Source organism: Misgurnus anguillicaudatus, chromosome 8 (assembly GCF_027580225.2).
Source record: "Misgurnus anguillicaudatus chromosome 8, ASM2758022v2, whole genome shotgun sequence".
NCBI classification, from domain to species: domain Eukaryota; kingdom Metazoa; phylum Chordata; class Actinopteri; order Cypriniformes; family Cobitidae; genus Misgurnus; species Misgurnus anguillicaudatus.
Window position 1 is genome coordinate 15,928,435 of NC_073344.2, and position 21,445 is coordinate 15,949,879.

Below are 21,445 nucleotides of genomic sequence, written 5' to 3' on the forward strand. Positions count from 1 at the left end.
AAAATTACCAAGAAACATCTTGAAATCCTGATGCGATTGCTCATCTGGAATGAGTTTCTGTAGATTGGTGTACACTTCTCCTTTAACAAATCCATACCTATAAGAACCATAAAAAATGCTTTGTTCTGCGGTTACACCTTTTTGTGTGTCTTTTACTGGTTTCTTATTAAAGTGTGGCATTGCTAATATTGATGAATCATTTATGATATATGCCTATGTTTTTTTTTTTTTGCAAGCGTCTGCTAAGTACAACAAAATAATCTCGTTCTTGTTATTCTCTTTCAGAGTTGAAGTCTACTGAAACTGCCCATCATTTTGCTTTCCTGCTCAACTCGACAGACTACAGAATCCTTCGTATGGACGAGGATCATGATCGCATGTATGTGGGCAGCAAAGACTACATTCTATCTCTAGACCTGAATGACATCAACAAAGAGCCCCTCATAGTAAGAGATTTCAGTTACAATGTTTATTATCGACATAATTGAATTTGACCTTTTTCCTCTTCAATATATGCGCTGCAAAAAATTACTCAAGAAAAAAATTACTTAGTATTTTTGTCTTGTTTTCAGTAAAAATATCTAAAAATTCTTAAATTAAGATGCTTTTTTCTTGATGAGCAAAACGACCCAAGGAAATAAATCTAGTTTTTAGACCAAAAATATCAAATTGAAGAGATTTTGTGCATAAAACGAGCAAAAATTGGCAGTTGCCAATGGGGTAAACAAAAAAATCTTGAAAATTTTTCTTAAACCCTAAATTCAAGAAGAATTCAAGAAAATTTTGCTTACCCCATTTGCAGATATTTTTTTGCTTGTTTTTTGCACAAAATCACTTAAGTTTGACATTTTTTGTCTAATAACTAGACTTATTTTCTTGGGTCGTTTTGCTCATCAAGAAAATACATCTTAATTTAAGAATTTTTAGATATTTTTACTAAAAACAAGACAAAAATACTAATTAAAATTTTTCTTGAAAGTAATTTTTTGCAGTGTACTTAGTATTTTTGTTTTGTTTTCAGTACAAATATAAAAAAAATCTTATATCAAGGTTTCCTGATGAGCAAAATGACCCAAAAAAATAGTTTAGTTTTTAGACAAAAAATATAAAATTTAATTTAATTTGTGCTTAAAACTAGTAAAATCTGCCAATAATTTTTCTTGAATTACGTGTTTAATTAAAAAAAGGTAACTTATTAAAATAAACTTATTTCAAGATTTTTTTCTTACTCTATTGGCAGATTTATTATCTTATGTCATTTTGCTCATCAAGAAAATGCATCTTATTTTAAAAATTTTTAGATATTTTTACTGAAAACAAGACAAAAATACTAAGTAAGAAATCATTTTTTTCAGTGTGTGACCATACTGCAAAAAATGATTTTCAAGAAAAAAAATTATTTTGTCTTGTTTTCAGTAAAAATATCTAAAATTTCTTAAATTAAAATGCTATTTCTTGATGAGCAAAACGACCTGAGAAAATAAGTCTAGTTTTAGACCAATACCAATTGTGCATAAATAAACAAAAAAAATCTGCCAATGGGGTAAGCAAATTTTTCTTGAATTTTTCTTGAATTTAGTGTTTAAGAAAAATGTTCAAGAATGTTTTGCTTACCCAATTGGCAGATTTTTTTGCTTGTTTTATGCACAAAATCAATTAAATTTGATATATTTGGTCTAAAAACTAGACTTATTTTCTTGAGTTGTTTTGTTCATCAAGAAAAAGCATCTTCATTTAAGAATTTTTAGATATTTTTACTGAAAACAAGACAAAAATACTAAGAATTTTTTCTTGAAAATCATTTTTTGCAGTGCACAAAACCAGTCATAAGGGTACATTTTTAGAAATTGAGATTTATACATTATCTAAAAGTTGAATAAACAAGCTTTCCACTGATGTATGGTTTGTTAAGAGAATATATGGCCAAAAAACTATTTGGCAAATCTTGAATCTAAGGGTGCAAAAAATTGAGAAAATCGCCTTTTAAAGTTGTCCAAATGAAGTCCTTTTGCAAAAATAGCTCATTTTTATTCAAAGATAATTTAATGTTATGTTTAACTGTAGTTTGCTAGAAGTATTTTAAATGAGAGACAAATATGTGCGGTATTTATTTCTATTTTTGAGACCCATCGCTACCAATTATGAGTAAATCTTGGCAGGAAAAGCTTGAACTGGAGCACTTGGTCACTGGAGATTTGGCTGACCAACTCTTGTTTATTTATCTCTCTTTTCAGATTCACTGGCCCGTCGCTCCTCAGAGAAGAACCGAGTGTGTCCTCTCCGGAAAGGACATCAATGTAAAAATACTCAGTAGGCTTCACCATACATTACGATCAAGTATAGTTTAACAATATAAATGATAACAATAATCTCTGTTGTGTCATCAGGGCGAGTGCGGAAATTTCATCCGTCTCATCGAACCGTGGAACAGAACTCACCTGTACGTGTGTGGAACGGGAGCCTACAACCCCATCTGTACCTATGTGGACAGAGGGCAGAGGTCACAGGTAAACCATCACTCACAGCTGACCCGTCACCATTTGCGGGTCAAGGTTTCAATCTGTTGGCTACTTTAGTGAAGAGGTATTATGTCATTAACGTGGAATGTTTCCCCACCCTGGATCAAAGAGTATAATCTGTACCACCTGCATTTCTATAGGCTGTGTTTAGGGGGTAATTGTATTTAAATGTAGTTCTTGTTCCACCTCCCTTTTTTCCCATGACCACCTTACATCATCAACTATCATGCTGTCATTAAACAAAATGTGCTACTGGTGCTGATTTAGCAGCAGAAAAAGGTAATTGGTTCGATCCCAGGAAACATACATACTGATTTTGTTGATTGGATAAAAGCGGTTGCCAGTATCGGACCCCACTTCAGTTGCTCACATTTAAAGGGGTCATGTGATTTGCATGGTCTGTCTTTGCATTTCATATGCATGTGCTCACAACGGTCCAGCATGTTGTGCATGCATAAAACACAACCTAACTTGTTTGAATACAGCAAACAGCAGCTGTCTTCATAGCATTTCTTAGACAGAGGTTTTTACTGAGGAACGCACCTTGTTTTATAGGCCTTGCTTCAAGATCAGCTGCCTAGCACGGGAGGCCGCACCAGTCGAGCTGCAGACCCTAGCGCATCACCAGAGCCATACGCACCCCAGGTGGGAAATGAAGTTCTGTACAATAGGACAGGAACCCCTAAAAACTTATTTTAGCCTTTCTTTGAAACAAAAAAGGGTTGCGCTAGACTAGAAATTCAGTAGCTTTGTGTAGAAAGGTTCAGTAATTGGATTTTCAACAGCTGGTTTTGAGGCGTTGATAGGAACAGGAAAGGAACTGTTCGCTCTTTCTCAGGTTTGCCTACACTTGTCCGAAGTTTGCCATTGGCGCAGAAATCGAGCAGAACGTATAGAGATTACACCCACACCCTCCATCATGACTTAAAAGTGATAATTCAGCACAAAATTATATTTGCGGTTATTGCATTTGTGATGGGCGTGTAAAGTTTTGTAAAGAGTCCAAAACAGATATTTCGTTGAGACTTGCTGAATTGCTGATTGCGCTACTCTTACATTAGATATCTAACATCTCATATCTAACGAGATATTTAATAACTATCCTGCTTGGATGTCTACAAAATCCCCCCGCTGTGATTGGCTGCATATTTGCGCAGGTTTGACTGTAACTGGCATGCAAACGCATGGAGTCGAGTGGGTTTTTAGCTTAAAGATGTTTTTTTAATAGCAGAATGCAATAGCTGTCACTAACACTAGAAGCCATGTACATTTTTTTAATCTCGCATTAAGAAGCTCCTTAATTTTCTCTGGCATCCACCAAGAACCTCAGACTTGAGGGAAAACACCACCGTTTTTCGGTGTTTTACTGTGTTTTTGCATCAGCTTGGACGAATTGGTGCATCCCTGTCTTTTTTCGGTGCGTGCACTCGGTCTTTGTGCAGCGCGTCGTGAATGTGCTGGGGTTTGGCCTGGCCCCATTCATTCCTTGGGATCCAGACAGGGATGAATTTAGAAGCCACCAAACACTTCCATGTTTTCCCTATTTAAAGACTGTTACATGAGTAGTTACACATTTTACAAAATAAAACGTGGCGATTTTTTTTAAGCGAATAAAAAATGATAACTATATTGTATGGCGGAAGAGCACTTAGTTTGCAGCACTTCGACCTCGGCGCGCAGTAATATCATCACTCCTGACTTCCATCAATATTACTGTGCCCGAGGTCGAGTGCTGCAAACTAAGAGCTCTTCCGCCATACAATATAGTTCTCATTTTTTATCCACTTAAAAAATCGCCAAATTTTATTTTGTGGCACCATACTTACTCGTGTAACTACTCATGTACCAGTCTTTAAATTGGAAAAACATGGAGGTGTTTGGTGGCTTCTGGGTTCATCCCTGTTTGGATCCTAAGGAATGAATGGGGCTAGGCTAAATGCTAACACATTCATGACGCACAAAGATTAAGTGCATGCATTGAAAAAAGATAGGTATGTATTGGTTGGTCTGGGTTGATGTGGGAACATAGTAGGATATTGAAAAACGGTGGTGTTTTTCTTTAAGCAATAATAATAACAAAACGAGTATTGATATAGTTTCATTACCTATGCAGTTTTATACCCTCTCGCTTCAGTTACATGGCTAGATATTGGTGTTGGCTTTATACAGTATGCAAAGTGCCAACAGGGTAAAATTAAGACAAATTAAAAGCTTGTTATAAAAAATAGGCACCTAAAAATATTTCAGTACTGTATTACAACCTCAGCATAGTTTTCTCCATACTTCCCAGTAACCCAGTGTGCATTTCACTTCCTGGCTTTACCTCAGTAAACTCTTACATACTGGAAACTTAAAGAGCTGAGAATCAATACCGTTCATCTAATGTATACTTCAGAACGCTCATTAATAAAAACCCTTTGTGTATATGAACGTGTGCGTTCTCGCCATTCCAGGAATACATTTTCCGTCTGGAGCCTGGTAAAGTCGATTCTGGGAAAGGAAAATGCCCCTACGACCCGAAACTAAACAGCGTCTCGGCTCTGATAAGTATGTACTTCTTTTTAAGTATAGTAGGATAAGTGTGTACCTTTGTTTAACAAGGAAATAATGTTGCTTTTGTTGTATTCATGCTAAATTCTGGAATTACATACAGTACAATGGAGATTTTCTCTATTCATCTTTCTTTTGTCTCACAATCAAATGACTTTAATCCATCTTAAGCTTATTTTTTAATCTTTTTTTCCCTCACTCTAATTTTGGCAGATGGCCAGCTGTATGCCGGAGTCTACATCGATTTTATGGGAACGGATTCTGCCATATTTCGCACATTGGGCAAACACACTGCCATGAGGACCGACCAATACAACTCCCGCTGGCTTCATGGTACATAAACACATAAGAACTGAAAAATGTTTTTAAATCAGGTTTTAACATCAAGAGGAACCTCTATGTTTAGTGGGAAATTTGCCAGATATAAATATTCAATTTTGACCCTTTTAATACAGTAAGGGTAACAAATATTCCTAAAAAAAAACAAGATATTTAAAACACTGTAAAAAAATAAAAATTATTTAATTATAATTTTTTTTTATTTAAAGTTCTTAACATTAGGATGTTAACTATTTTTGGTCCTTATTTCAAACATTTTTAGGGCTGTCAAAAGATTAATTGTGATTTTTGCATAATATATGTGTGTAATTATTTTGTATATATGAATACACACACATGCATGCATGTTTTTAAGAAACTTTTACATGTATAAATATATTTATTGAGAATTTGATATATTTTATATATATAAATATATAATGTACATACATAACATTTTTCTTAAATGTATACATGTATGTGTGTTTTATATATGTGTTATATATATACAAAATAATCACACACAATAAACACACAAATATACTATGCAAATACAAACTTTTATTCTGTATGCGATTAATCGCGATTAATCTTTTGACAACCCTAATAAATTTATATTTGTGACATGTAAGAAAAAGAAATTCGACATTCCAAAAATACATTTTTTTGACGTTCAAATTGTTATGCTGCCACTATAATTTATTTTTGTATTAAATACAAACATTTTAGAAGGCTAATCCAGGTCTAGGCCTTAACTATATTAGGTCATTTAAGAAGTTTTTACAAACATACCTTACAAAAACACTACTGGTGTGCATTTTGAGACAAAACAATGTCTCTGATAAATGTTAAAATTAGTCAGGACAAGGTGTTTTTAAATTAAAACACCTCAAACATGCATTTTAGTCTGGGACTAGGATAAGCCCTGTCCAGGAAACCACCCCATTTGACTTTTGAACCCCATTTTGTTTTATAAATTGATACTGAAAAAAAAATATCTCAAATAGTTAAATCTGATTGATGCTTGCCCTTAATTTGAACCCAAATTTTCCTCCTCATATTAAATCCGACTCTTTTACTCGACTCCCTACTTTAGTTTTATCTTTTCTGTCACAAGAGTCCGCTGTGATAACATCACAGATGCTGTCAGAGACACTCCACATGACTATTGCGTGTTACGAATGAGATGTTAAACTAACAATGAGCGAGTCCGACAAATGGTTCTCATCAGTTGCACTTGCCAAAGCATTTGAAGTGAACGTTATTTAATATGATCCTTTTGCTCTTCTGTGTTCTTTCTTCTGCAATGATTCATCTTTTTCCCTCTTTCTGCTTCTTCTCTTTCCCTCCTGCCTCTTCTCAGATCCAACATTCGTCCATGCCCAGCTCATTCCTGACAGCGCGGAGAAAAATGACGACAAGCTTTATTTCTTCTTTCGTGAGAAAGCATCCGAGATGGGTCAGACTCCCATGGCCCAGTCCAGGATCGGCAGAATCTGTCTGGTGAGAGCGTGAGCAGACGCAGGCACAAATAATCTAGATATTATTATCTCATTCTTCAATTCGGTGTGAGAGTCGTAATCTAATTCCGAAACGATTCTCGATAGATCTCTGTTTAGAAAAGTGGTGCGAATCTTATTTTCCTTTTTGTCTTTGGCTATTAAAATACTCCTTTGTTTGCACAGCAGTGCAACACAACCAATTGCATTTACGGTACAGTACAGTAATACTTTTTTCTTTAGTTTTGCAATATTAATAATGAATTATGTATGCGTTTGGATCGATCTAGTATCGCATAAGAGAATCAATTTTTCCCCCTCACCCCTAATTGCACTTTCTTTTCGGTCATGTCTGCACACAATGCAATACAAGGCATAAAACCTTCTTGATTGACAGATCCCTAGCTTCATCCTGATCCATCATTGTCCAGTGCCTCCTACATGAGCAGCCGCTTGTTTCTTGGTTATTTTTGCTGTTCTAATGTGAATCAAACAAGCATGTTTGTAATGTGTGGGTAGCTGCTGGCGGCTGGTGGTCACCGGGCATCGCTCTGCCTCATTATTGAAGTTGGCTGCTGTCCATAGCAGATGGGGCTGAGCGGTGCTCAAAGCCAATGTTTACAACCCAGTTAATGCAAACCCACAGAAATAGCGGTAAAGTGGCGTCTTTATTTCACAGATACAGTCTAGGTGTTTGACAGACGTCCGTCAAATCGCTCTTAGCGCTTTTGCTGTGTCTGACAGTGATTCTTTAATGGCTAACATGACATCACTTCCTCTGCAGAATGATGATGGAGGACACTGCTGTCTGGTGAATAAATGGAGCACCTTTCTAAAGGCTCGGCTCATCTGCTCCGTGACTGGCTTAGATGGAATTGAAACACATTTCGATGAGCTCCGTAAGTCTCTGTTTTAGTTTAAGACTATGGTAGCACTTTATTTTACAGTCCAGTTTCACATGTGCATACTGTGTACTTATTGTGTAACCGTGTAATTTGATGGGGGCCAAGTCTTGAACCTAACCCAACCCTAACCCTAACCCTGAACCTAACCCTAACCACATTAAGTGCATGGATTTACCAGTATTTTATTGGGTAATTCCACTGTAAATACACTGTAAGTGGACATAATGTAAATAAAGTGCAACCAAGACTTCTTGTTTTATATATTTAGTAAAATAATCTCATTTATTAAACAGTACCTTGGTATTTTAATATACATGATATTATACAAAATTAAGCTACTTAAAAAAACGTGTTTTATTTAAACGTTTAATAAATGTTTCCATCTAATTCCTACACCTGGGTTGCTTCCATGTATTCTTGATGCTTGGGATGACATCATATAATAATATAAAAGAAATTCTCAAATAGACGTCCTATATGCAGCGAGATGTATACCAGAGGCACAATTTAATTCTGTATTCGTGCTGAAATAAGAGGCCTCTTATTTCCGGATAGGGCATGATATAGCTCATTTGTCCGAAGGCGCTTGTGTCTGATGGTTCAATGGATATGTCTCTCCGGAGGGTGCAACTTGGAAAAAGTAATTTCCTTCTTTTCCTGTATGTGCAGTGTGTAGCGTTTGTGCGTGAGCACAAAGCGTCACAAGAAATATAGGAAGCGAGACTTAAATAGGGCTTGTGGTCCTAAATAATAAATTAGGTTTTATTGCAAAAGCTAAAGTAGAAGAAACTAATACGGTGTAAAAAACAAACTGCTATAAGAGATACAGTATGTGTCTTGGTGCGGTATTGTGCATTTATGTGTGTGTACAGTAGTGACCAAAAGTGGGAAATTTGTACAATATTGCTTTTAATGTCCCCTCAGGTTAAATTAAACCATCAATATATGAGGTGCATGAAAACGGAAATCATAGCGTAATGGGGAATCTGGGTTTTATTCAAGCATGCAAAAAATGCATAGAAATACAAAAGGCTCACAGATAAAGCAAACATTGACTACAATGTTGACTGTTATTAATATTTTGCATTGAGCTGTCTTTATAAATTTTGCATGTGTTTTTTGTTTAATTTTTTGCCAAGCCTCCTTCAGTTCTTCTCAAAGATGAGCTTCAGTTTATAATCCAGACACGCCAATGCGACATGAATACAAAATTTTTAATACTTCTAATAGGGAGCAAATATGTCAATTGTTCAAAGTTGGACGTCCCTTTTGGCCATTAATGTATATAAAGTAATACACAGATTAATGCATAATTAGCTGCATTTCCATTACGCATTAAATTGCGCAAAATAACATCGCGAAATTACGGCCAATGGAAACACGTCAATTTCGCAAAAAGGTTTTTACGATCGCATGAGGTGGTTTTGTAGGCAATTGGAAAAGGTGTATTTTGCAAAACTGCAAGGGAAACAGTTTATTCACCATTTTCAGGTCACCTGATGCAAGTAAGTCACAAAATTATTATTTGAAGATGACGCGGCATGTACTAAAACCTTCGAGAAACAGCTCAATGCGTGTCTGCTCTGTGGTCTGCTTCCAAGTATAAGAGGGTTTTCTTGCCAATAATGTTTGGATAACACTCCTACATCTCTTTTGATTTTAAAATAATGTACTTTTACCTCCAAGAATCACCTATACGTTGCCGCTCATAAGTATAAGGGGCTTTCCTTGGCATTATTGTTTGGATAATGATCGTACGTCTCCTTCGGTTAAAGGTGCAGTGTGTACATTTTAGCGGTATCTAGTGGTAAGGTTGCGAATTGCAACCAACAGCTCAGTCCACTGCTCACCCTTTGCTTTTGAAACGCATAGAGAAGCTACGGTAGACGCCACTGGAAAAACCTGTCATTGTCGAAGACAACTCGGTAAAACAAGTTTGTCCGTTAAGGGCTTCTGTAAAAACATGGCGGCACAAAATGGCGACTTCCACGTAAGGGGACCCTCTGTGTATGTAGATAAAAGCGTCTAAGGTAATAAAAACATAACTGTTTATTATAAAAGGTCTTTATACACCCCTGATAATATAGTTTTGTATATAATTTAGCATTTCTGTTAAGAAATCCTTCTAAAAATTACACACTGCACCTTTAAAACAATGCCTAGTGCGGTGGATTTGATATTAGTAAACCTACCAACATCAGTCGACGTGATTTTTGGAAAACTAAACTAAAAAGTTTCAGTCGCATATCATCGATTAATGGAAACGCCGTCTTTCAATAGTCTTTTAGAAAATAAGCAAATTTTTTGCGCAAAGAAACGTAGCTATTGATGCAAGACACAAATGTTTAACAGGCTTACACAACTGGTGTTGGGAGAGTTTGATTGACAGGACAGAATGGGATTGGCTGATAAAGCAGCTGTAACAACCTCTGCCACTCTTCAGAGTCAAATGAATCGAAACGCACGACTGCTATGATTTTATTGCTTTTGCAGCGTGCTTAAATCGGGTAAGTGACCGGTCTGTGTGTTCGGTTCATTTCACCGCACATAAAGTGCCCTCAGGGCTGTTTTCCCTGCCTCTGCCCTCTTATTCTCTCCGGTTCGCCGTTCACCATCACTATGATTCTGTGTTTGAGAAATTAAGTTGTCAGTTGAGTTTTGGACTGGATGTTTGCTCTTTTCCTCAGAGGGGCAGTGAGGTTTTCATGGCTTGTTTTTTTTTGTGGCTTGGCCGGAGAGAGATTTCCTCGCTGGATCAGGCACGTAGTGCAGGATTTTCCCTCATCGCTTGATTACTTGGTGTCCAAGCTCAATTGTCTGTTTTTCATGGGACATCTGTTTATTCTTTTACCTTTTGCGTTCCTTATTACCTAAAATATATGTGGGAAATTGCTTTAATGTTACAGTGTTTCCATTCAGTGACCCTTAACCAATTAAATTTAACCAGATGCTCAATGAATGAATTTTAAAGGGGACATATCATGGAAATCTGACTTTTTCCATGTTTAAGTGCTACAATTGGGTCCCCAGCTCTTCTATCAACCTAGAAAATGTGATCAACCCAGTAACTTAGTTTTGATAAACCATTCTCTGCAAGCATGTGGAAAAAAGGTGATTGAAATTTGGCTCCCCTTGTGATGTCAGAAGGGGATAATACCGCCCCTTAATCTGCACTATCCAAACATGGCACTGCCATTTAGTGCAGAGATCATTTGCATTTAAAAGGACACACCCCAAATGGTGTTGTGTTATCAGCCTAAAGGTCATGATTTGATCCTGGAACACAAATATTGAAAAAAATGTATAAATTGTAAGTCGCTTTAGACAAAGGTGTCTGCTAAATGCATGAATGTAAACGCCTGCTTAGTCTTTCCCATCCGCCGATACGGATCAATGATTTAATGACATCATTCTGCACTTCAGCTTCTCATCAGATTGCAAGTTAAGCTAAATGCTATTGGCTATTTTAAAAAGGGTTGGGGGCAGTCAATATGCCCCACCCTAACTTCCTGTTTCAGTGGAAATGATGTCAACGCATTAAGGGGCACCTATTATGGCCTTTTTACAAAATGTAATATAAGTCTCAGGTGTGCCCAGAATGTGTCTGTGAAGTTTCAGCTCAAAATACACCATTTATTATAGCATGTCCAAAATGCCCCTATTTGGGTGGGAGCAAAAATGTGCTGTTTAAATGTCTGTACCTTTAAATGCAAATGAGCTACAGCTCCTCACTTCCTTACAAACAGACAGTGAGCGCTTTTGGTTAAAATAGATCTGATCAATGCAGACAATAGTATCTAGTCGACAGAGTACAACTCGCTGAGGGTGGAAACTATTGTAATGCAGGACTGTTAGTGGGCGGGGCTTTATCAATGTGACCTCACATTGATAAGAGAATCAAAACGGCATGTCTAATGAGACTGCTTTGGTTTAATGAGGACTAAATATGTATTTTTTCATCGTAGGGTGGTTCACACACTGCCAACACACATTTTGTCCAAATACCTTATAAAAGTGGATTTTGCATAGTATGTGCCCTTTAAGCTACAAATTTCAAGGGTGAACTGAGTTTTAAAACAACACACAAGACATCAGATCCTTATAAATGGGCACAACTGATTCTTGTGAATTCTTTCGTCATGTTTCACCATTCAACCATGTATCGCTGTCTTCCCAGTAGTGTCCCTCAACTAAAACATTCATTGTGCTCAACAGCTCTTATAAGATGAACCCATAAAAATCTTTTGGCTCAGTCCAATTCCCTCTATTTGTCCCAGTGGCCTTGTCCGGTGTTTCTCGCATTGGCTAGAGAAAATAACTGGTCCTTTGTGGTTAATTTTGGCTGTATTTTGGAAACCGAAACAAAGACGGAGAGATGGAAAGTGTATGAGACTGTATTCTCCTATTAATGTGATGTTTTGTGTAATGTCAGCAAACCTGAGCATGGGAGAATAACTTAGGGGCTAAAATAGGGTGGGCCAACGTTTATGCATTTATTTTTATGCTCTTTACATGGCTGTCACAGTTTAAAGGAAAACACCATAGTTTTTCAATATTTTACTATGTTCTTACCTCAACTTAGACAAATTAATACATACCTATCTTTTTTCAGTGCACTTTTAATCTTCGTACAGTGCTTTGTGAATGTGTTAGCATTTAGCCTAGCCCCATTCATGTCTATGGCTCCAAACAGGGATGAATTTAGAAGCCGCCAAACACTTCCATGTTTTCCCTATTTAACGACTGTTACATGAGTAGTTACACCAGTAAGTATGGTGGCACAAAATAAAACTTTTGTATGGAGCCATAGGAATGAATGGGGCTAGGCTAAATGCTAACACATTCAAGAAGCGCTGTACAAAGATTAAAAGTGCATGCATTGAAAAAAGATAGGTATGTATTAATTCATCTTAGTTGAGGTAAAAACATAGTAAAATATTGAAAAACTGTGGTGTTTTCCTTTAAGGCTTGTTTGATTTCTGATATCTAACATGCAGTACACTGTAAAAAAATGTCAAATCAACACAAATGTTTATGTTACTTTAACTTAACAACTTAAAGGAATATTCAATTTTCTTGGAAGAAAGATCCAGGTGGTTTGCTCACCACCATGTCATCCGGGGTGTTGATGTCTTTCTTTGTTCGGTCGGGAAGAAGTTGTGTTTTTTGAGGAAAACATTGCAGGATTTTTCTCATTTTAATGGAATTTAATAGAGCCCAACATTTAATACTTAACTCAACAGTTTCAAAGGACTATAAACGATTCCAAACGAGGCATAAGGGTCTTATCTAGCGAAACGATTGTCATTTTTGACAAGAAAAATAAAAAATATCCACTTTTAAACCACAACTTCTCGTCTAGATCCGATCCAGCGCGACCTAATGTAAATGCGTAGTGACGTTGGGAGGTCACATGTTACATATGTATAAAACGCACATTTGCGGACCATTGTAAACAATAAACTGACACAAATACATTAATTAGTATCATTCCACATACAACAACGTAGGAACGGTCCTCTTTCAACACATTTGTAAACACTGGGGCGCAGTATCGCGTTCGTCCTCTGTGACCTCTTGACGTCATGACGCATTGCGTGGGGTCACGCTGGCGCAACACGACCGTATTTATACGAGAAGTTGTGGTCCAAAAGTGGACACTATCCACTTTTCTTGTCAAAAATGACAATCGTTTCGCTAGATAAGACCCTTATGCCTTGTTTGGAATCGTTTATAGTCCTTTGAAACTCCGTTGAAAAAAACTGTTAAGTGTTGAGTTAAGTATTAAATGTTGGGCTCTATTAAAGTCCATTAAAATGAGAAAAATCCTGCAATGTTTTCCTCAAAAAACATAATTTCTTCTCGACTGAACAAAGAAAGACATCAACATTTTGGATGACATGGTGGTGAGTAAATTATCTGGATTTTTCTTTTAAGAAAATTGACTATTCCTTTTAAGTTAAACAATTTTAACTTGTTTTTATAAGTTTAAATAGTAGGTTGAATTGACTTGCCAAGTTGTTTTAAATTCATGTTGTGATTGTGAAATTTGATGCATGTTATTTTTTAAGTATCATGTGTTTTATCTGGTTGCTAAACACAAGCAGTACACAACAAGACTATCTGTGGTATCAAGATAACCATTTTAGATTTGCTAATATGTTCCAATGCTTGTGCACTCTTAGCAGTTTCTCGAAACTATGTACTCGCCCATTACCGCCAATGTGCATACCTTTATGTACTGCAGCTCGTATATCTTCTAAACCCAAGAACTAAAGTAAATCAATCTTTCTTTCAGGTGACGTGTACATCCAGAAGACCCAGGACACCAAGAATCCCGTCATCTACGGCGTCTTCTCCGTGTCTGGGTGCGTAAGTTCACGACTGTCTCCAAAGCGAGATTCGATCCCCGCATTTCAGACGCCTCTTACTAATCGTGCCGCTTATCAGATTGGCAAGAGAGCCTGAATAGATTTTCTTTCATATTCACACTCCAGTTGCCCGCGGGGCAACACCCCCATTTCTCCGCTTCCAAAGACTGTTTCTACCATACTGAAAAACAAGTGTTTGGCAAGCTTCGCAGGCAGCGCTACGAGTCCTCCAGCAGCACAAAGCAGCTTTTCTGTGAATCTGAGATGTGATATTCTCAAAAGGATTTATCTGCATTATTCCAGCATTATTAGATGCGGTTAGGAGTGTTATTTGTATGCATGGAAATATTAGACAACTGGGCTCAGAGGCAGCTGTCAGTGTTTTGATGAAGTTCCCATGCTTATCACACTGTGCAAATACAGTGAATCCCCTCGATTCTTCATTTCATCATCACTGTGTATTCATGTGCGAAAAAGAAAGTCTAGGCAACATGAAGTGGTGTTTGCAAACCATATGAAGCATTCAGATCTAAAAGCCGCTAAACACAACCTCTGTCAAAAATGGCAGCCGGTGACTTATTTTTTCGAGGGCGCACGATGCGAAGTTCGTTACAACATGTATGTAGTCCGTCATGTGTGTGGTTCGTCATTTCAAAATGTGTTTGGCGTGTCGAGTTAACATATGTGCATCACATGTCTTGTCAAAATAAGTGCCTGCTGCAGACGCGTCTAAAGGGTTTATTATCAAAGAAACGCTCGCGTTTGCCAGATACTCGCATAATGTCATGCGTAATCAGAGTTTATTGTGCAGGGAGTGTCTTGCGTGTATTTTGTGAATGTGAGCGTCTCTTTTATCATAAACGGTTTTGACGCGTGTGCAGCAGGCACTTATTTTGACAAAACACGTGATGCACATGGTCCACATGACGCAACAAACACATATTTTGGAAAAAAAGAGCAAAAAACATGACAATCCAAACACTTGTTTTGAATTTGCGCCCTTCGGAAGAGCAGTCAAGAGCCCCTACTGATGATTAGAATTTCTGTTATCATTAAAGGGGCCATGGCATGAATATCTGACTTTTTCCATGTGCTATGATTGGGTCCCCAGTGCTTCTATCAACCTAGAAAATGTGAAAAAGATCAACCCAGTAACTTAGTGTTGGTAAACCATTCTCTACAAGCATATGAAAAAATAAGTCTGTTGAAATTTGGCTCTCCTTATGATGTCATAAGGAGCTTTTATTATAATAATACCACCCCTTAATCTGCACTATCCAAACACAGCACTGACATTTAGTGCAGAGAAAAGCACAATTGAGTTTTAATTGCAACAAACCACCATCATTGTGATCAGTGTTTGAATTTCATCAGCTCATTTGCATTTTAAAGGACACACCCAAAACGGCACATTTTTGCACACACCTACAAAGTGGCAATTTTAACACGCTATAATAAATTATTTATATGGTGTTTTGAGCTAAATCTTCACATATGTGCTCTGGGGACCCCAAAGATTTATTTGACATCTTAAAAAAGTCTTGTGCCATGGCCCCTTTAAAAAGGTCAATTGTCCGCAATTTCGTTTTTTGTGCAAATCATGATCTGTGCATAATATAAGAAGGTTTCCAAATGTTTCTTTTGTGCTTTAATCGAAAGTAAGGAAATCTGACCACTTGTACAAAATAGTTGACACGGTCAATATAAGTTTAGTTATTTGATTAGGAAAAAGAAAGTTATTCAGATCTTTCTTATTCATCTCATTTAACAAGTCTTTTACTTTTAAATTAGATTATGAGTTCCAGATTGTCAGTGTGTTCCCAGGCTTTTGGAGCCCATTACATCTCTGAATAAAACAGTGAATATACCAAGAGAAAATGTTGGGCTGGGCTTTATTATAACCATCAGGAATCATTTGAATCATGAATGGGATTTAATAATAGAATTGATCCTGGTGGGAGGAGAGGGATTTTAAAAATTAGAAAAATGTTGACATTGGCAAAAATGGAAGGCAATTGGCAAAAAAATTTTTTTTTTAAATGTGACCCTGTCTGTGAAATCCAGGCTAAAGTTTGATTTCAACTATTAATTTCAATCTTTGACATGACCTTAGTCCAGGGGTCTCCAACCTTTATGTAAGCAAGGGCTACCACAATGGATAAAACAATCTGGAGGGCTATTCTTTATATTTATCTACTCAAAACGTATATTTTACTTGTTGATTCTATTTGATCTTACTTGTTGATGTTTAATCATTGCTTAAAATGTTAACATACATAAAAGAAGCCAAGCTAATATAAAAATATGCAATAAATATTACAATTGAGACTATAAATAGAATGTGCTTTGGCGGGCACCTCACAGACTCTGTGCGGGCAACCTGGTGCCCGTGGGCACCATGTTGGAGACTACTGCCTTAGTCAATACTTAAGATGTGAAGGTTATTAAAGATACATTATGTAGGATAATTTTATATACAAAATCACAAAAAAGACTTGAGTTTTCATAGACTTACTTGTGTATTAAACATGTATTAAGAAAATATGGGGCCATTATGTTTGCCCTTAAACTATATTGCGCATAATTCTGTTTGTTAAATATACACCCTCTTTTATCTATAGGTCAGTATTTAAGGGATCAGCAGTATGTGTGTATTCCATGGCTGATGTTCGCATGGTCTTCAATGGTCCTTTTGCTCATAAAGAAGGGCCAAACTACCAGTGGGTGGCATACCAGGGCAAAATTCCTTACCCCCGACCAGGAACAGTGAGTAGCATTATTAATACCTAACATAAAAATAAAAAACATAAATGAAAATTATCATCTTTCTAATAACAGTGTCCAGGAGGAACATTCACACCAAACATGAAGTCTACCAAAGATTACCCAGACGAGGTTATCAACTTCATGCGCAACCATCCGACCATGTTCAATGCAGTTTATCCAGTCCACAAGCGCCCCCTGGTGGTTCGCACCAATGTGGATTATGAATTTACCACCATCACTGTAGACCAAGTGGCTGCAGCAGATGGAAACTATGAAGTCCTTTTCTTAGGAACAGGTGAATTTTCTTAAGCAATGCAAATTGTATATTATTTGAATGATACTTTAAAATGTTAAAAATAAATGAATGATTGTTTACAGATAGAGGAACAGTTCAGAAGGTGATTGTGCTGCCCAGAGATGATCTTCAGACTGAAGAGCTGGTTCTGGAGGAGGTGGAGGTCTTTAGAGTAAGACCCTCTTATTTCTTATAGTTTTTCTGTGACATTTCATGTCAGCACATTATGGGGCGAACAGTGCTTATCTTAGTCCCGGACTAAAATATTATTATTAAAATATTTTATTTTAACATATATCAGTGCCATTGTTTTGTCTCAAGATGCACACCACTATTGTTTTTTGTAAGGTTTGTTTGTAAAAACTAATAAAATGTCCTGATCAGGCCTAGTGCTGGATTAATCTAAACCCTGTCTGGGAAACCGCCCCTAAATGGCGTATAAAAGTAGTGATTATTTTTAAATTCATATACATGTTGTCTTTTATATTACAGGTTCCAACTCCAATAACTACAATGAAAATTTCACCAAAAAGAGTAAGTTTAAAAGATTCCTGAATTTTTTATATATTTCTTTTAGGGATGCAAGATAAATTGAAATATCACAAATATGCATATATATATATCATGTGTGCCGATTATACAAATTTCAAATATATTTTATTATAATTGTAATTAATTTTACAACCATAAAGCATTATTATATTGCTTATCATTGTTTATCAAATTCATTATCGTGCAGCACTACTTTAATCGTAACTCACAAAGATACGGAGGTGCTAGACCATTTAAAGGATGCTTTTTATAAGTCATTAACACTATTTTAAAATGTATACTTCACATCAAATATTATTATTGTTATTATTAAATGCCAAAGAGTAACTTTAAAGAAAGAAATAACTCTTCCTGGGACTTTAGGAAACAGGATTTAACACACTGCAAAATAGTATTTTTGTCTTGTTTTCAGCAAAAATATCAAAAAGTTAGTGCTGGGCAAAGATTAATCGCGATTAATCGCATACAAAATAAAAGTGATTTTTTTGCATAATATATGTGCGTGTGCTGTGTCTAATAATTGTGTATATTTAACCACACACACATTCATATATTCATTTCAGAATTGTTTTCCTTATATATAATTTTTTTACATTTATTTTTAATATAGAATATATAAAAATATAAATAAATATATATCAACATGTAAAATATTTTTTATACATAATAATTACACACAGCACATACTCATATATTATGCCAAAAATCACTTATTTTGTATGCGATTAATTGCGATTAATCTTTGCCCAGCACTACTAAAAATTCTTAAATGAAGGTTCCTTTTCTTGATAAGCCAATTGACCCAAGAAAATACGTCTAGTTTTTTGACAAAAAATATCAAATTTAAGTGATTTTGTGCATAAAACAAGCCAAAAAATCTGCCAATGGGGTAAGCAAAAAAATCAAGAATTCAAGAAAAATTTGCTTACCCCATTGGCAGATTTTTTTGCTTGTTTTATGTACAAAATCACTTCAACTTGATGTTTTTGGTCTAAAAACTAGACGTATTATCTTGGGTCGTTTTGCTCATGAAGAAAGAGAATCTTCATAATTTTTTTTTTTAGATATTTTTACTGAAAACAAGACAAAAATATGAAGAATTTTTTTCTTGAAAATCATTTTTTGCAGTGCATGTCATACTTTTCAAAGAAAATTAACCATGTTTTGTCCCTGTGTGTGTAGCAACAACTATATGTGAGTTCAGCGATGGGCGTCACTCATCTGGCCCTGCACAGGTGTGATGTGTATGGAGAAGCGTGTGCTGACTGTTGCTTGGCCAGAGATCCTTACTGTGCCTGGGATGGCAAGTCCTGTTCTCGCTACTCAGCAAATCAAAAAAGGTTAAAGCTCTTTATTGTGTGTATGGTAACGTGACAAGCTTAACAACTGTTACTACACAACTAGTTGAGGATTGCATTATATTTAAAGACATATGAATACAGTATGTATGCACCTTACATTTAGTAAATTACAGTGCAATAAATGTATGGATTTTATCAGTATGGGTGTCCCCTGGGACCTTTGCACTGCAAACACAATCTTAAACAGTTTAGCTACAGGAACACTATATATACATATCAGAATGCACAAAATACACAATATACAAAATGTACACAGTAGCAATATGCGATATGTAATATGCATAATATACACAAACCCTTTTGGTAGCATGTGTTTGTTTACCTATATTTAGCATTACGTTTACTCATAACCTGATTATTTTATTCAAAGTTTTTAGAATTAAAAGTCTCAGATTCAAAATAAGTCTGAACCAGTTTCCTGATTTGCTATTGGTGGTTTGCATTCTGTAGGCGGAGTCGGAGGCAAGATGTGAAGTATGGCAATCCTATTAGACAATGCAGAGGCTACAACTCTAATGGTGAGGAACAAAAAAATAACAACAATTACTTTAATTTATAAACATTTTGTATGCTTTTTAGATGTTAACCCCTTAAACTCTGCAGATCCACCGTTGGGTCCAAAACTGCATCATCAAATTTAAAATACAAACAGTACTGTGCAGTAAGTCTTAGGACACCACCACCAGACTTGTTGTTTTAGAAGTTTTAATGTCATTAATATTTTTTTCAATCTATTTTATTAAGATTCTAACAGAAAGTACAGGAAATATGTACAAAAAATCATCTGTGTTTAGTGTGACCTCTCTTGGCACTAAACACATCTTGAGCGTTTTTTAGCAGAATAATTTAGGATTTATTTTATTTATGTTTAAGAGATTCTGCAGTTTCCTGTTATTGCTCAAGTGAAAGGGGAGTTTACCCTAAAAACTTGACACATCAGTTTACATTTTTATACAGTTTTTAATACTATATACACATTTTACTGTATTTTCTGGATGTATTCTATTAAAGAGACTGAGAAACAATTATATATGATCACTATAACATTGCAAAAACAACTAATCTAATTCTGGCATGGTGGCCTATACATAGTACTATATAGTATATATTAGTACTATGTGTGTGAACTTTAAAATTCAGGCATGCCCAATTCTGCAAAAAATGTAATTCTAGTAGTTCACATTGTGATGTTGATTATTGTTTTATATATTATTTTGTATTAATTCCTGTCAGCTAATAAGAATACATTGGAGACGGTGCAGTATGGAGTAGAAGCAAGCACAGCCTTTCTGGAGTGCCAGGCCAGAACTCCCCATGTGTCCATCAAATGGCATTTCCAGAAGGAGAACAGTGATAGGAGGAGAGAGGTATGTGTCACTGAATCTCTCACTTCTTATGCACAATTAAAGGTGTAATGTGGGTTTTAGCAGCTTATATCGGTGAGATTGCAAATTGCAACCAACCACAATTTCGAAATGCAAAGAGAAGCTACGGTAGCTCCCAAACATGTCGTCGTCTGAGACAATGTATGAATGAAACAGAGCAGTTTGTCTGTTTAGAGGGTGCTCTCAGTTGGGTTAGAACTAATATCTAATGAATGAAGATCCAAGGCACTACTTCCAGTTCCAAAATATAAAGGCACTGGAAGTAGTGCCTTGGATCTTCATTCATCAAATATATTGTAAAGATAATGTTCCAGGAAGATAATTTGTAAATCTCAATCTGCCACTATGTTTAACTCTTAAAACCCTAGCAATGCCTTATGAACCACTCAAAACACTGTTGCGCTGCAAAAAGACTTTCTTGCTTAGTATTTTGGTCTTGTTTTCAGTAAAAATATCTAAAAATTCTTAAATTAAGATGTATTTTTTCTTGATGTACAAAATGACAAAGGAAAATAAGTCTAGTTTTTACACAAAAAATATAAACTTTAAACAAATTGTGCTTAAAATAAGCAACAAAAAAATCTGCCAATGGAATAAGAAACAATTTCTTGAATTAAGTGTTTATGAAAAAAGTTAACTTATTTTAAGAAAAATGTCTTATTCCATTGGCAGATTTTTTGCTTGTTTCAAGCACTTATTTACTTAAAGTTTATGTTTTTGTCTAAAAACATATTTTACCTAGGCCATTTTCCTTATTGAGAAAATAAATCTTAATTTAAGAATTTTTAGTATTTTTGTCTAGTTTTCAGTAAAAATATCTAAGGAAGAAAGTAATTTTTTGTAGTTTTGAATCGTGCCATACACTACAAAAAATGATTTTCAAGAAAAAAAATTCTTAGTATTTTTGTCTTGTTTTCAGTAAAA

The 21,445-nt window shown here is 35.7% G+C and overlaps 1 protein-coding gene across 3 annotated transcripts in view; it reads left to right on the forward strand.

Annotated features, from left to right (window-relative positions):
* sema3fa (sema domain, immunoglobulin domain (Ig), short basic domain, secreted, (semaphorin) 3Fa) overlaps window positions 1-21,445 on the forward strand; it is an 84,264-nt gene that overhangs the window by 60,369 nt on the left and 2,450 nt on the right. For 2 of the 3 annotated variants that reach the window (XM_055214035.2, XM_055214036.2), the window contains 16 exons: window positions 286-446; window positions 2,235-2,297; window positions 2,388-2,507; window positions 3,075-3,164; window positions 4,973-5,066; window positions 5,283-5,402; window positions 6,751-6,890; window positions 7,671-7,785; window positions 14,090-14,159; window positions 16,784-16,928; window positions 17,001-17,223; window positions 17,307-17,395; window positions 17,716-17,757; window positions 18,958-19,115; window positions 19,587-19,654; window positions 20,370-20,503. In XM_055214035.2, coding sequence (XP_055070010.2) covers window positions 286-446; window positions 2,235-2,297; window positions 2,388-2,507; window positions 3,075-3,164; window positions 4,973-5,066; window positions 5,283-5,402; window positions 6,751-6,890; window positions 7,671-7,785; window positions 14,090-14,159; window positions 16,784-16,928; window positions 17,001-17,223; window positions 17,307-17,395; window positions 17,716-17,757; window positions 18,958-19,115; window positions 19,587-19,654; window positions 20,370-20,503 — 1,832 coding nt within the window. The remainder of the gene's footprint in view (window positions 1-285; window positions 447-2,234; window positions 2,298-2,387; window positions 2,508-3,074; window positions 3,165-4,972; window positions 5,067-5,282; window positions 5,403-6,750; window positions 6,891-7,670; window positions 7,786-14,089; window positions 14,160-16,783; window positions 16,929-17,000; window positions 17,224-17,306; window positions 17,396-17,715; window positions 17,758-18,957; window positions 19,116-19,586; window positions 19,655-20,369; window positions 20,504-21,445) is intronic. The other variant, XM_055214037.2, reaches the window with a different exon arrangement.